Consider the following 16,877-nt stretch of genomic DNA (forward strand, 5'->3'; position numbering starts at 1 on the left):
TTTTATTAGAGAACATGTGCAAAAGAGTACTATCGATATTCAATTTATAAAATCAAAAGACCAACTTGCTGATATTTTTACAAAACCACTCTATGAAGACAGATTCTGCACTTTGAGAAAAAGTTTGGGAATGATAGATTTAAGCTCTATTGATAACTTGTGAAATTTTTTATTCTGTTTAGTTTTGTCTCGTAGGAAAGCAGGAGATAAAATTCAGGATGTGTTGAAAGGGCCATGATACAGGGGGACTGTGTAGACTTTAATTCTCTTGGGCCCCACCAAAGTTCTTTGACCCCACTCTGACCGTTTTTGAGTTCCTCTTTGTGTTAATCACAATTTCTTTTTGTTGTCTTATCAAATCTTGTTGGAAGAGGTTATTGTCAAATCAAATCTTTTCCCTCTTCACATCCCTTGATTCTAGGAACCAAACTTTCAGTTTTAATTTCAAATAAAAGAAAACTTCCCTTGGTTAATAACCGTTCATTAATGGATATTAACTCCCTCCAATTCTCTCTCCACTCAACATTTAATGCGTCCTTAACCTCCCTCATCTCTCCACTCAATTCGGTTCTATCTTCATCTTTCCCTCTTCCATTTCTCTATTTTTATTATCATGAAAAAGAAAACTGCTCTAAGGAAAAGTGAACGAGTCCTTCTCTCCCAAAAACCTTCCACTCCTCAAACCCACACTCATATACACATTTATTCCACTTTTTCATCCTCTCCCTCACCATCATCCAAGCAAACGGACAGCATGAGGAGAAATGTGATAGCAACAAAGACTTCCTCAAGGAAAAAGAAGGGACCCGTGGTTGAAGAAGAAGAAGAATCTCACACCTCACCACCTCCATCACCGCCGCCATCACCACCGAAGAAGACCACCCCCGGACGCAGTTCACAGAAGACCAAAAGCTTTGTGTTACACAACATGAGGGAACCAGCCAACTTGGAATCATTGGAATTCAAAAATAAGTTCAACAAATCTCATTCACACTTTGATCCTGCCAGGTTCAATTCGTGTGCATCCTATGAGTTCCACAAGAAAGTGTTGGAGAAACGCCACTTATGTGCCACATACCTAGTGAATCTGGACTCACTGGCAGCCAAAGAAATCAACTTTTCTCATCTGTTTGAAAATCTGAAATGGACTCCTCTGCTCCATATTCAAAAACCTATTTACCCTGGATTGGTACGTGAATTTTATGCTAATATGAGGCTGATCGATGGTACCATTCATTCCTATGTAAAGAGGGTATACATGACTCTGAACTCGGAGACAATCGGCACTGCCCTAGGCTACATAGATGAAGGACCAAGAGCGTACATGACTGACAAATGGGACTCTCAGGTAGGAGTTACATCCAAGGTTGCCCTTCAACAAATTTGTGAGAACTTGTCTGGCTTGGATGGCACCATCCCGACTCACAAGGCCCTCGGTCCCACAAACTCATTGCTCCACAGGATCATCACTCATATCCTAACCCCTCAAAGTGGTTCACATAACAGAGTAACTGTTTCTAACTCTCTTATACTTTTTGCTATTGTCACTTCCTCTCCTATTTCTTTTGGATACCTTATGATAAGGCATATGTGGGAATCTATTAAAAGTACCAAAAATGCAAATTTACCTTATGGCATGGTTCTCACCAGTATTTTTGAGTATTTTAAAGTTGATCTAATCAATGAAGCTGTAGAGAATAAGGTTTCACTCATTAAGGGAGGAGGAGGTATGATAGGGAACAAAGGAAAAAAGTCTATTCCCTCTGACAGTGAGTTTGAGAGCCGGCCACCTGAGCATTCCAAGACAGCAGAATCGATCAAAGACATTCTTACTGAGTTCTCTAACATGTCTAAACTAATGGTGGATTCATACAAGGCTGCACGTAAACAAGATTTTGAAAATGAAAGGGCACGGGTGAAGTGCCAAGAGAGGGTGGGCCTAATGCTGCAGAGCTTTGAAGAAGAGATGGGGGTGCCAATGATGATGATGATGCAGATGGCTCTGAGTACAATTTATCTGATGATTGATCACTATTTTTCTTATATTGATATTGGCTTTTTTTGGCTCAATTTGATATTGTAGTAGTTTGCTTGGATACTTTAGACCTATGACACTGTAATAAACTTTTGGTATTTTGGTTATATTTTGGATATTTTGCTTCCAATGTCATTTTTTGCAGGTGCCCCTTTGATGACAAAAGGGAGAGAAATGGCTAAAAAATTGAAATTGAGAGAAAACAGAAACAGGGGATGAGAAATGGCTGAAAAAATTGAAATTGAGAGAAAACAGAAACAGGAGATGAAATCCTTTGTGGATTTATGATCACCCTTGTTCCAATTGTTGTGGTGATCTGCTTGATACTTTTGATGCATTTGATTTACCTTTGTGGATATGCTTGCTGTATTATGGATCAGGAATATTTTTTGGCAGCTCTTTTAAGCTTTGATATGTAAATGCTGATAGTTGCTGTGTTTTGAGATGATCATGCTTGATTTAAAAATGTTTTCCTTGCTATGACTATACTGCTCTGATATGTTGGCTGGAAAATATTTTCAAATAGCTTGAACAGCAATTTCTTGAAACATCAAAAATATTTTTGGTTGATATGTACTCAATTACTTTATGTGTGTTTGAGCAGAAAATCAATTTTATGATAACAAATGAGGTTTGTTTATTACTCCAATTCTACTCATAAATCAAGCCATTCAACATTACAAAATTTTATATGTTGAATAACATAAGTGCCTTAAGTTTGATTTCAAAAATTACAGGAAAAACTTTCCTTGGTAAAATAGCATACATTAAGGGGGAGCCATGTAAAATTGGAAAGGAAGGAATCCAAGTATTCACAAAGGGAGTACTCTAATTTTTTTGATTTCTTTCCATTTCAATTTTTAATAATGTTTGTCATCAAGGGGGAGATTGATGAGTTTGAAAAACTCCAATTTAAATCATTATTAATACAATTAATTATAAAATTATTAATTTGATCTTCATGATTATATTTATTAATTAATAATTTTGTTATGCAGGTTTTGTTATTGGGCCGCAAAGAAAAGAAAAAAATTGCAAGCCCATTTGTGTTAAAGAAAAACACATTCAGCCTTGGGTCAAGTTGAATTAATTATTGTGGCTGAAGTAAGGTTTTGTTAATTGGGACAATATATTATTGAAAGTAGCCCATTTTAAATCTTTGCTACCAAGACCAAAGCTTGGTCCGAAAACAATTATGAGAGAAAGCAAATATTTTGCTTCATGCTTCCAACGGATCTCCTTTTTATCATGTGATGGAATACAAATTTTATCAAGTAAAGTTAATGCAGACCTTGGAACAATGAGAGAGAAATTTCAATTGATTAGATTGATGGCCTTAACGAGGCACGCTACTCAACAAAAGGGAAGCAAAATTAATTCAGCTTTAGTTAATTTGTTCAAATCCATTTGATTGCTTTTCTTTCTACTCTCTCTTCTCTCTCTACTTGCTTCTCACTTTTGGTCACTTCTATCACAGCAACCATGGAAGTTTTTGCAAGCTATCAAGAAGAAGCTAGAAGCAAGCTAAAGACCATTGTAATGATGGCAAGAAAAAAAAAAGTATGTTGTGGCTGAGATTTTTATCACAAATGGTAAGATTTGGTGAAGAGATCTCAAGCTCTCCATACCAAAAATGGAAAAAGAAGATTTCGGTCAGAGGAAGATCTTGAGGGATGGCTCGTCTCTGCTTTTGGGTTCACTCATCACAGAAGGTAGCTAGGGAGGCTACGTGAAGGAGGAAGCAAAAGTGAAGCAGGAGGAGCTGTCATGCATCAGAGAACTCATCAAGGGCTAGGGATCCTTCTTGGTGTGCAAGACAAGATGGAGGGCTCGGATTGGTGGAGTTTGGTGCAAAAGGAAGACACAGAGGTAATTGCATGTTGGTTTAAGCATTTGTTTATCTCTCCTCTCTCTGTGGCCGAACCGGTTTTGCATGAAGAAGAAGAAGTTTAGCTTGGTTCATTTGGTTTCAACCGTGGAGGCTTCCCCCTATATATAAGGGAGAACAGCCAGGGCTTGAAGCAAGGAGTGAGAGTGCAAGGCACAGAGTTCTCATAGCTACCTAAGCTAACAGAAGTTCTTCTCCTTCAATGTTCTTCATTTTGTGATTTTTCTGTTTAATTTTGTCTGTCTTGAGTCTCATGAAAAAAGGCAAACAGCGAGGTTTGTAAGAAAAAGCCATAGAGCGGAAAAAGGCAGAGAGTGCAAAATTAAAAGAAAAAGCCATAGATGTCCTTAGAGGTCCTTTGTACATCTGTGTTGTGTTTCATGATTCTGTGGGAATCTCCTTACAAGTTGGGTTAGCATTTAGCAGTTGAAAGCTTGGCTGTGACCAAGTCAAGTTCAGGATTGGGGTTTAGATTTTGGACTTGTCCCAGCTAGAAAGGGTAGTTCCTAGGGAGAATTGGTGTTTTAAAAAATGATTATAGTGAAATTCCATCATTGTTGTGATGGAGACTGGATGTAGGCTGCCTTGCACTTAGCAGCTGAACTAGGATATATCTTGGTGTAATTCTCTCTCTCTTCTACTCCATTTCTGTTTCTGCTACCCAGGAGATAAAACTGAAAAATATCTCGTGCTGGGTGACGAGATAAAAAAGAAAAGTCTCGTGGCTGGGTACAAGATAAAAATAAAAAAGTCTCCAGAAATTATTTCAAAGACCAGCAAGTGTTATTAAGTGAAAAAGGGGCTAAGATTCAATCCCCCGTTCTCTTAGCCACTGAAAACCATCAATTGGTATCAGAGCTTGGTCTCAAAGAGATCAAGCTTCGCAGCTTGGAGAAAAGATCCAGATGGCAGAGAACAGTGGCTCAAACTTGGTGTCCTACAATCTGACAGAAGGACAGTCAAGCAACAGACCTCCTCTTTTCAATGGGAAGAACTACACCTATTGGAAGGAGAGAATGAAGATTTTTGTGCAAGCAGTAGATTACATACTATGGAAGATCATCCTGGAGGATCCTCAATATCCAACCACCACAAGTGCTGAAGGAGTAGTCTCTCTTAAACCCGAAGCCAGTTGGACCAAAGAAGACAGAAAGAAGGTGAAGCTCAATGCCAAGGCTATCAACTTGCTCAACTGTGCAATCAACTTTGAGGAGTACCGACGGGTATCACGATGCACAACGGCAAAGGAAATCTGGGACAAACTTCAAGTTACTCATGAAGGAACCACCATTGTGAAGAAGACCAGGATAGATATGCTAAACAGATAGTATGAAATGTTTGCAATGAAGGAAGGAGAATCTATTGATGAACTGTTCGAAAGATTCAACATCATCATTGTTGGCTTGGATGCTATGGGAATCAAGTATCCTGCATCTGTGCTTGTGAGAAGAGTGTTGAGATGTCTCACAAAAGAGTGGAAAACAAAAGTATTAATCATATCTGAGAGTAGTGGTCTAGATTCCATGACATATGATGACTTGAGAGGAAACCTACTTGCTTTTGAAAATACTTATTTAAAAAAGATTCAAAAAAGAAAGGAATTACTTTTACATCTGTTACTAACCTCCTAGATGATGAATCCAGTGATAATTTCTCTGAAAATAAATTTGTGTTGTTTGCCAAAAAATTCAGGAAAATGGTGAAGTTCAAGGAGAGAAGCAAGGGAAGAAGTTCTAGGAAACAAAGAAAAGATCTCATCAAGGTGATACGTTACAACTGTAAAGAAACTGGGCATTTCAAATCAGATTGCCCTAAGTTGAAGAAAGAAAAAAAGTCAAAGAAGGGAAAGAAGAAAGGTCTGATGGCCTCTTGAATTAATTATTTAAAAAGATTTGTTTTTTTTTTTAAACTTTATATGTTTTAAGATTGATTTATAATGAACGAAATGGAAAGAAGGATGATGAGGATTTTCTTTGAAATATGGTTTTTGAATGAATTTGGAAATGAGATTTGGATTGATGAATGATTATGATGTTAAGAATGTTGAGATATGAACTTTGAATTATTCACATGGCTTATGATCTTTGAATTATCTGAGATACGAGGTTTCCTGGATAAAGTACCATGGCTTGCCACCACGTGTACTAGGTTGAAAACTCGATACTTTGTTAACCTTACAACGTAAGTGTGACCGGGCACTATATAAATTTCCGGGAATGTTACCCCCATTAAGCAATATTGATTATTTGAGAAAAAATTATGCATAGACTCTTGGGGATGCACGTCGGGGGACAGTCTAAGGACAATTCAGACTTGTCGGGTTGGCTGGATAACCGACAGATGAGCCTCATCAGCCATAGGACATGCATGCATCATATGCATTTGTATGTTTTGTTTGGGTTTGAACTTGTTTGGGTTTGCCTAATTGCTAAACTGTTCTTTACTGCTACTTGATCTATTTGCTGTAACTGCTACCTACTTGTGCTTTCCTTGTCTATCTTGCTTGTGTTTGTCCTGGCGTGCTACATTTGAGAATGAACTTTGGTGCTGAATTAATGATTGTGTTGTTGATTGCGTGGTTGGTTTCTGATTGAGATTTTCTTTTAAGAAATGAAAGGTTTCGGATTTCTGAAAGATTAAACATTGTTTCTTTGAAAAGGTTTTGAACGTTTACCCATTGGTTTTTAAAAGATTCATAAGGCAATGATAATCACTGAGCTTAAAAATAATTTTCTTATTAAATATCTTCTTATGACAACTTTGAAACTCCGTGGTGAGACCGTGTGGTTAGTTTCTCACCCCCTACAGCTTTACTTTTTCAAGAACCAAATGAAGAGGCATTAAGAAGAGTTATACTTCGTTTGGTTTATATGCTGTTGTGTTAATTAGATTATTTTCTTCCCTCGTCTTTGTTATTACAATTTTGTAAGAGGAATAGGAGTTGTATGTTTTATATGTATATTATATTATAAGATATTATGTAAGGAGTCTTGTATATGAATATATGCCTGCTTGCATTTTTCTTAATATAAAGTATTTATTTTCGATTTTCAAAAAAATCAGCGATACAGTGTCGAGTCGCAGGCTCCTATTTTAATATTTAGTATGTAAAGTAGTCGTAATACTTATTGCTATCAGAATAGCGCAGCCGAAAATGTGACTTTTGATAGTGAGAGTGTTACACACTCCATGCTTGATAATATCCAAACATTGGAAGTGAAGTGGTGTTTTGATATAAAGAACTTAGTAGCAAGCAAGGTGTCTTTCTCTAGTCTGACGAAATTGGTTGTAAATCATTGTCATGGTTTGTTGTATATGTTCACATCTTCAACAGCAGAAAGTTTGAGTCAACTCAAGCATATGGAGATAAGCAATTGTATATCAATGAGAGAGATAATATGCAAAGAGGATGATGAATCTAATGAGAAGATAATATTTGAGCAGATGAGAAGATAATATTTGAGCAGCTTCAGGTTTTGCATCTTGAAGAGCTGCCAATGCTGAGATGGTTATACTCAGGCAAACGTACTTTGTGTTTTCCATCATTGCAACAGTTATCCATCTTTGGCCGCACACTCTGGAGGATGACAACATTCTGTCCCCACATCCACATAATAAATCTAAATTCACTCAAGTTGCGCTCAGGACAAAGCAAATATGGACCATATGAAGTCCAATGGGAAGATGATGTTGCTACCACCATTCGAAAAATAAATAACAAAAAAATACGTCTTTTATTCTTTCAAAATAAAAAATTTCCTGATACTATAAACTACATAATCGGAATAATAGATAAAAAAATAAACAAATTCCAGGTTTAGTATATTATATTATGGAAAATGCTACTTGTACAATAAAATTCAGTCTTTGATCAGCCTTTAATATTATTTAATTAATTTTTAATTAAAACATATTTCTATTTTTTAGAATACACATTTATAATTAAGATTAATTTAAATTTTAAAAACTAAAATTTTTCTAACTTCCTACCCACTTCATAGTTAGTTGTTATTTCCTTCTTTTACGTTTTTTCTCTCTTCTCTCTCTATAAAATGGTTTTCTTCTTTAAAATTTCAATTTGTATCTACAGACAAAAGGAATTAAAGATTAGTGCATTTAGAAAAAAATTAATCCCTTACTTATTATATCTTTGATAAAATGCAGGATCTATTTTACGACTTTCTAGTGATGAATGGTCGAATATAATTATATATATAAACTAAAATATTTTCAATTGTAGTTTCTTTTTCAATTGTAACACATCTAAAATTATTAAGTTATACAAAAAATATTTTTAAAACACATCTAAAATCATAAATCTAAAATTTAAATTTAAACATTAAAAAACAATTGTAACACATCTAAAATTATGAAGTTATACAAAATATTTTTGAAACACATCCAAAATCATAAATCTAAAATCTAAATTTAAACATTAAAAAATAATTATAACACATCTAAAATTATGAAGTTATACAAAAAATATTTTTAAAACACTTCCAAAATACAGAAATTGCACATGCAAAAATAATTTAACATTGCAATATATATGAAAATCTCTTCAGGCCATTTTATTCGATTTTTTATTTCAAAAAAATCAAAATTTATACAGAATAATAAAAAAAGTAATGGGGTCAGAAATCCATCCAAACCTTAGGTAAGTTTTCAGCGTGGACGAACGGCGACGAGGAGGAGAAAGGCGTGGACGAACGGCGACGAGGAGGAGAAAGGCGGCGACGAAGATGAGTGTTGACGAAGGGGAATGTGGCGTTGTGAATGAGCGCCGAGAAAGAGGAAAGCAGCGTTGAGGATGAGCGCGGAAAGGAAGGTGGCAGGGATGAACTACAGCGGAGGATGACTTCTCGATGTGCACCTCTGAGTTTTCCATGTGCGCCTCTGGATTTTCGACATGGCGCAAACGTAACTTCTTTGCTTTTTTGAGTGTTTTGTACGAGTTTAATTAATAATTTGATGGTTTAAGGTTTATTTTATAATTTTAAAATCAAAATTTTGAATTTTAAATAATTTGATTTTTAGATATGTATTTAAATTATAATATATTAATAATTAAATATATTAAATCTGAAACAAAAATTTAAAATTTAAATTTTAAATTTCAGTTTTTTAGATTGTATTTTGAATGTGTATTTAATTTTAAAAAGACAGTAAATCTATTCATAATTTTTAATTGTATTTGTTTTAATTTTTTTAATTATTATAATAAAAGGCTGAATATTATACTATTTTTAAATGATACCTAGTTAAATTGTTTTATATATAAGGAGAAGTTACAATATTTTATTTGATAGATGCTCTTTTATATATTGAAATATTACATAACAACCTTGTTTTCATAAGGAGAAGTTACAATATTTTTAAAATTCTATGACTTTATTCAGTTTTCATTTGACTCCCTTTATAACTTTTTTTATTATTATATTTTTGTCACTTGTAGGATCTTAAAAAAATACGTATTACATGTAAATAATTATGACGCTATAAAAAACATGTTTTTTAAAATTCTTATAGTAATATTTAGTGCGTCGAATAAAAATTCAACTATAAACATTTCAACTTAAATGATTTATCATCTAATTAAATCTATATGATATTATAATGGAATTTGTCGCATAAAATCAAAACAAAAGATATGTCATGATATATTGGAAGATTATTTTAATAATTTTCATTCCTAACAATATTCTTATCTACTATATAAAGATGGAAAGAGGTTTGATATACAAAATTTTCATTATATATATATATATATATATATATATATATATATATATATATATATATATAGTTATTTGTAAAATTTAAATATAAGATCTCTTGGTTAAAAATAAAATAACTGACCAACTAAACTAATATTGTGTTTATTATTATTACACAGAATAAATAAATAAGAGGGTGGATTAAATACACTAGTTATAAACTTATAATAATAAACTCGCATAACATTGCCAATGAATAATAACTCAAATGACATAGTCTCCCCGTACTCATTTAAGAGGTTGCGGGTTCGAGTCTTTCTATCTTTAGGAAAAAAAAAAAAAACTCGCATAACATTGAAGTAATATTAGAACATTTCAATCAGATGCCGTTAAATAATGAATGACATTAAGCAAGATGAAGCCCAGAAGCATCTTTCTATTTTAAATTTATATAGGTGCTTATGAGAAATAACTTGCAAGAGAACCAAACAAGGAGTAATTAAATTTCTTGTTTTCATGTGTAGATTGGTCTCAGAGAAAGCCTCTATTTTCAAGAGATCTGGCGTGGCTCAATGCCAGTTCCTGAAGCATACTTCGGTAATTTGGAGTCCCTAATTGTGCATCAATGTGATTTTTTATTCGAAGTAATACCTCTTCATTTACTTCCTTTTTTAAATAACATGCGAAAATTGGAAGTTCAAAAATGTAGTTCTGTCAAAATTATATTTGATGTGAAATGCATAACAAAAGACAAGACACTCCTACCAATTAAATTTTCATTGAAAGAGTTGGTATTAGAAAAGCTGCCGAATTTGGATAGCATTTGGAATGAAGATCCTGATGGGGTACTCAACTTTCAACTTATACAGCAAGTGCGTGTTGATACATGTAAAAGCCTTACAAGCTTGTTCCCAAAATCAGTAGCCAAGGATTTTGTCAATCTTGAAAATCTAGAGTTGAAACATTGTAAAAGCTTGGTGGAAATCATTGCAGGGAATGAAACTACACCAAAAAGAGCAATTTCAAACCTTATTAAGTTCCCACGGTTGACTTTATTGATACTGTTGGATTTACCAAGCTTCAATTGTTTTTACTGTTCATTGCATTGTGTCCTGTTGAAGACACTGAATGGTCATGATCCACAAATTGAGGACGAAGTCTCTTTCAAAGAGGTACTTATTAATCATGCGATTGCTTTATATTTTCTACATGAGATTACTAATGGCAAATAGGTTAAAAAATCTTGTAATATATGGATAGTGAGTTGTGTTGTATAAAAGTGCCTATAAATTTTTCTTAATGTATGATTTATATGTAAAAATAATGTACTTTATATTTTCTTTTATCTTTCTTCAAAATATATTGGTGGACATGTCTTGCGATCAGCATCACGAGTCTATATATTCGTTCCCACTTCCAAAGACAAAATTATCAATTATATAAAGTATTTGTTGTGCTATAGCCTATATTTTTCTCTTGTATGGAGTTCATTCTTATAATTTTAATAATATAAGATTAAGTCCATTTGGTTTAGTTATTTCTCTAACAACTTGAATTGATGGCCTCATTTTCTCTGTCCAGGTTACTCCTAAATTGACCAACTTCTTGTTTGATGAAAGAGAAGCAAAAATGATTGGACATGAAGAATGTGACGGAAGCCACTTTTGCGACATAAATGTTTCTGATATGCAGAGTTTTAATGTTGAGCTTGAGTCTGATGAACTTCCATATACGTTTCTCCAAAAAGTGTCCTGTATAAACACTCTCCAAGTGAAAAATTGTTCTATCAAAGAGATATTCTGCTTTGAAAGGCCTAGTTCGGATTGCGCCCAATTTCTACCACATCTTAAAGAATTGAAGTTGGCTTCTCTTTCAGAACTAATTTCCATAGGATTTGAACGCTCTTGGATACGAGAATCATCAATTCTCAGAACTCTGGTAACCTTAGAAGTAAAAAGCTGCTCTGGTTTAACAAGTTTAATTTCTTCTCCTGTTTGTTTCTCCAATTTGACACATTTGACTGTATCTGAATGCGATAGCATGATATATTTGTTCACATCTGCAACAGCTAAAAGTTTGTCTCAACTCAAAGAGATGAAAATATCTAATTGTAAATCCATCCAAGAAATTGTGTCTGATGAAGGAGAAGAATCAATTCATAATGAGATAGTATTTGAGCAGCTGCAAGAGTTAAGATTTCAAGGTTTAAAAAACCTTAGAAGATTTTACAATGGGGATTTTACCTTATGCTTTCCATCGTTGGAGGAATTGGAAGTAATTGAGTGCCACAGGATGGAAATTTTCTGCGAAAGTACCATCAATACAAACAAGTTGTCAGCAGTTCTTTTGGAATATGGAGATGCAACCCCATTGGAAGTTGATCTTAATTCTACCTTACTTAATATTTACAAGGCAAAGGTATGTATTTATTTGTTTTCTCCTTTCTTGCTTTTTCTCTAAGAGGCAGCTTTTCTCAATCCATTTTATGTGTTTATAACAACAAATATTAATTTTTAAAGAAAAAAATTTACTTACTTTATACGAATCTATATTCTTTAACTTTCAGAATTCATCTCATAACTTGAATTAGCATTGATCGACACAGTTTTAGCTAAGTGATATGCTATATATTAATATATATAGCACATTTTTAATATGACAACCTATATCCGATGTTGCATTAAAAGCAGATATGATATGCATCATTATTGTTGTAAAATTTCCATTAATTTTACATTGGATGATATAATTTTTCACAATTTGCACAAATATTTTATATATGTATTCATAATTTAACAATTGAGAAGAATTGTATTGTATTGTAGAAGAATATATTTGAGTAGTTAATCTTGTATAAATATACTACTCAAGATATAAAGCAAAAAATTTATGTGATATTTTTAACTGATGATGTGACTATTTGAAGTGGAAAACATAAAAATTTATAAAGATATAATATGTTTCATTTCTAAAAAAGATGTAATAAAAAACGTATACGTCATGAGAATTAAAATTGGATCAAAATACTAGATTTTGTATAGTCAATTAACATCTGGACTGATTATTTTAACATTTTTGTTATATTTCATGCACAGGTTGCAAAATTTGTGAGGGAAGTAAAGGATTTGAAGCTCAGCGAACACCCAATGATACATGGAATATGGAATGCTCCATTTCGAGTTCCATCCTTGTGCTTCATCAGATTGAAGATCTTGATTGTGGAAAAATGTGAATTCACATCTATTGTAATACCCTCTCACATACTCAGTTTACTATGTAAATTGGAAGAGTTGGTAGTGCGACAATGTGATTCCGTGACAGCAATATTTGAAGTGACACATGAAGCAAAAGGCACAAAGATCAATTCTTTAATGTCCAGGTTGAAGAAATTGACTATTGAGCAACTACCAAATCTTGAACATGTTTGGAATTCAGATCCTACTCAACAAATTAGTTACTTTCAGAGCTTTCAAGAAGTCTATGTTCGTGGATGCAACAACCTTCAAAGGTTATTTCTAACATCTGTGGCTGAAAATCTAAATAAACTTGAGAAACTGGAAGTGACAGAGTGTGATAGATTGGTGGAAATTGTTGCAAAGGATGAAGTAGTTGTTGAAGGAGCTCCTAAAGAGTTTGCATTGCAAAGCTTGACCTCCATAAAATTGTGGTCTTTGCCAGAAATGAAATGTTTTTACCCTGCTCTGCACAAGCTAGAGGAAGTGCACTTATTCTACTGTAGAAAGTTGAAGACATTCCAATTTGAGTCTCAAGAATTTCAATGTCCACAAGCAGAGAATCAAGCCATTTTCTTGCCAAAAAAGGTTTCATGTCTTGTTAGTCTTTATGACATTTATACATCCATGTCTTATTGATTATTTTGACTATCATTTATGTAGTATGCTGAATTGACAATATTTTTTTTCCCTTGTAGGTAATCCCGTACTTGAAGTTTTTAGCAGTCAGCAAGGAGGAGATCATGATGATGTTGCATGGACAGTTTCATGTGAACAACCTTTCAAACTTAGAAGCTCTTCAATTGCAATGTTTTCATGATGATTCAGATACCTTACCATATGAATTTCTTCAACGGCTGCCCAATATAGAAAACCTCATTGTATGTTGTAGCTCTTTCAAAGAGATATTCTGCACTAAAAGACCTACCATGGATTGTGTGAAAGAAATTATTCCACAAGTGAAGTGTTTGCAGTTGAGTTCCTTGTCTCAGCTGAATTCCATTGGGTTAGAGCATTCTTGGGTGCAACACATTTCTGAAAATATTCAAAAATTGCAAATAGATAAGTGTCATAGTTTGAGGAGCATAGTACCAAGCGAGGTATCGTTCTCGAGCCTAATAGAGTTAAACATATCAGAATGCAATGGGCTTGTGAATTTGTTCACACCTTCAACAAGCAGAACTCTGCATCAGCTGAAGAATATGTCCATAGAAAACTGTGAATCACTGAAAGAGGTTGTGTCTGAAGAAGTAGAAGAGTTATCAGGGCATGTAGAAGAGGAGATAATAGTATTTCATAAACTGAAAACTCTGTCCCTTCGCTCTCTACCAAACCTTGGAAGGTTTTACAATGGCAACATTGAGTTAAAATTTCCATCCTTGCTTCATTTGTTGCTAATCGATTGCAGCAAGATGGAAAGTTTCTGTGCAGGTACAGTATCTGTGAACAGCTGGATGGAAGTTCAATTCAAGGATGAAGAAGATACTGAAGTCGACCCGTTTGATGAAGATACTGAAGTCGACCCGTTTGGAGAAAAACATGCATTCTTGGTTGAGGGTGATCTCAATTGTGCTGTACGGAACGTATTTGAAGGGGTATGTATTTAATTCCTTTATCTTTTTAGTCGATGTTTTGATGAGATTAAATAAAGTAAACTTCTTGAAATTTATTAAAAGAATTAGCTTTGTTTGATAAGCTAGGAAGCAAAGAGAAAGGGATACTCATTCTGCAAAATCATCTATACAAAATATGTAAATACTCTAAATATCAACCCCTGTTAATTAGGTCTCTTCTGCATGCATTCTGTATGTATTCCTGTGGGACCTGTTGTTATACAAAAACACCAAAGATTCCTACTCACCTACAAACCAGAAATTCCAGAAAAGGAAAAGATTACCAAGTTAGATGTTTTGCATTTTGCTCTTATTCATAATTCTCATACCCACTTCAGAGATATGTAAGGGACATGCATCATATTCCTTCTCTCTTCCATTATTGTACTACTTGTTCATCATACATTTTACTTGCTTACTAGCTAATATTAAAACTCTTTTAATTAATTAAAATAGTATTTTAATTTCACTTTACAAATCTTTTAACTTAATTATAGATATATATTTTAATTTATAAATCCTATCTAAATCTACATGTAAGATTCTTGACCTAAAATCATTAGTTAATCTTTATATATATACTCTAAAATATGACCAGAATGAAGATTCTTAAGGATTTTTAGTTAGCTCGAAAGTCTTATGTATTTTTATTTGAATATAAAATTATTTATTTATACGTTATGACTAAATAGTTTGTAGGTTGATAATTCATTTTATTTTGTCATACGCACTACACACCTCACTCACGATGATATGGGTTCATTTTTCCAATGATTTTATAAATACAATTTGTGAATCATGCACTTAATGCAAATTCTAAAACTGTGAACACTTCAACTAAACTTTGCAATGTTGTTCATCTTCCCTTTTCTCCCCCTCCCCCTCTTTCTTCTCTTGTTAGAAATGTAGAGGGAGAATTCATAAGTTTAAAGCTTGTTTTATTTAAGTATAAAATAAACTGTATTTTATTTATCAATAATTTTGTCTTTCTAGTAGACTCCGAATTAAAGTGAAGTATCACATTACATTAAATTTTAATTTTACTGCTACTAATAAAGTTTAAATTTTTCATTTTCATTTATCTTTCTTCAAATTGACACAATTATATTAACAGTTCTATTAGAGGAGTCCAATTCTAAAGATGGAGTTAAAGACAAAAGATGCGACACCTAGCCATATCAAAGGAGTTGATGAAGAGAAAAGATTTGTTGTCACTTTGTCAGTTGCAATTTGATTTGTTTTATATTATAGTTGTTTTAAAAAAATCCAAAAAAAATTAAAAATGCAAAAAAGAAAAAAAAAATGCATGTGTGGTGTGATTGTAAGTTATCAAAAAAAAAAAAAAAGAGAGAGAGAGTGCGTGTCTAGTGTGGTTATAAGTTAAAAAAAAAAAACAAAAAACAAAAAAATACATTAATGAGGTGTTAGTTGTGTGATTGTAATGGATGGTGTGGATTATAGCAGTGTATTAAACTGTAGTATTACTTATGTTACTTTGTTTATTACTTTGAACAGTTTTTTTTTTTAATCTCCTTAAAAACGATGGTTTGTATTCCATTGTCAGTTCAATGTTACGGGTTTGTATTTTTTGCTTTTAACATTTTCTATTTGTTTTTTAAGAATTTGAATTTCTTTTTAAAAGTGAAAACATTTTTAATTCTTTCTCTTTTAAGAAAGAAGGCTAAAGGCCCTCAATGTTTATTTTTTTTAACATCAAACAATCTCATTCCACACCCTATTTCTCTATTTTCCTCTCCTCACTACATGACTAGTAAAATTAAAGGAGGAGTCACCATTTTGTTTACTTTTGGACAAATAAAGAAATCCAGTGCTTTTCTAACAATTTTGTTCTTCACAACAGCTCTACTGTGCATGCAACTCTTGTAAATTCTATTAAATGGAGCATAAAAGATAGATTTAAACTAATTATTATTTTATTTACGGTATTTCATACATTAAGATTATACATATTTTTTTGTCATGGAGTATGAAAACTATGAAACTTAATTTCTTTGTTTTTTTTTTTTTTTCCTTTACACAGAGTGTATGAAACTTATCCATAACAATAACATAAATCATGAATGTATTAACAATATTGATAATAAAGACATTTCATTCACCGTATAAAAATATATCTTTGGTGTTTCATAAAATTTTATTCTTCTTCTGTAAATTTTTTTTATTATTCTACTTTGATAAATTTGATACAAGTTTGATCATTTTATTGATTGAGTATTTAATTAAAATAATATATGAATAAAGGATGATCGATTTAGTAATTGACTTTTTATATGTACATAGTATTTTTTGTTTAAAATATAAAAGAGAAAATAAAAAAATAAAATATATAAGCAATGCAAACAATTAGAAAAAATAAATTAAAGGAAGTAA

The 16,877-nt window shown here is 32.7% G+C and overlaps 1 protein-coding gene across 1 annotated transcript; it reads left to right on the forward strand.

Annotated features, from left to right (window-relative positions):
- The first annotated feature begins 10,212 nt into the window (after positions 1 to 10,212).
- On the forward strand, positions 10,213 to 16,057 carry LOC107616777 (uncharacterized). The gene is made up of 5 exons (XM_016318701.3): positions 10,213 to 10,812; positions 11,222 to 12,058; positions 12,736 to 13,461; positions 13,572 to 14,468; positions 15,601 to 16,057. Exons 1-5 carry the CDS (start codon positions 10,213 to 10,215, stop codon positions 15,607 to 15,609), a joined length of 3,069 nt encoding a protein of 1,022 aa, XP_016174187.3. The 3' UTR covers positions 15,610 to 16,057.
- Positions 16,058 to 16,877: the final 820 nt, after the last annotated feature.

This window comes from Arachis ipaensis, chromosome B9 (assembly GCF_059453495.1).
Source record: "Arachis ipaensis isolate K30076 ecotype BB chromosome B9, ASM5945349v1, whole genome shotgun sequence".
NCBI lineage: Eukaryota > Viridiplantae > Streptophyta > Magnoliopsida > Fabales > Fabaceae > Arachis > Arachis ipaensis.

Excerpts from the sequence above, each read along its gene's own strand:
- LOC107616777 (XM_016318701.3), top strand. The coding sequence starts at position 10,213 with ATGCCAGTTCCTGAAGCATACTTCGGTAATTTGGAGTCCCTAATTGTG. Across the intron at positions 10,813-11,221 it reads ACGAAGTCTCTTTCAAAGAG|GTTACTCCTAAATTGACCAA; the intron begins GTACTTATTAAT and ends TTCTCTGTCCAG. Across the intron at positions 13,462-13,571 it reads CCATTTTCTTGCCAAAAAAG|GTAATCCCGTACTTGAAGTT; the intron begins GTTTCATGTCTT and ends TTTCCCTTGTAG.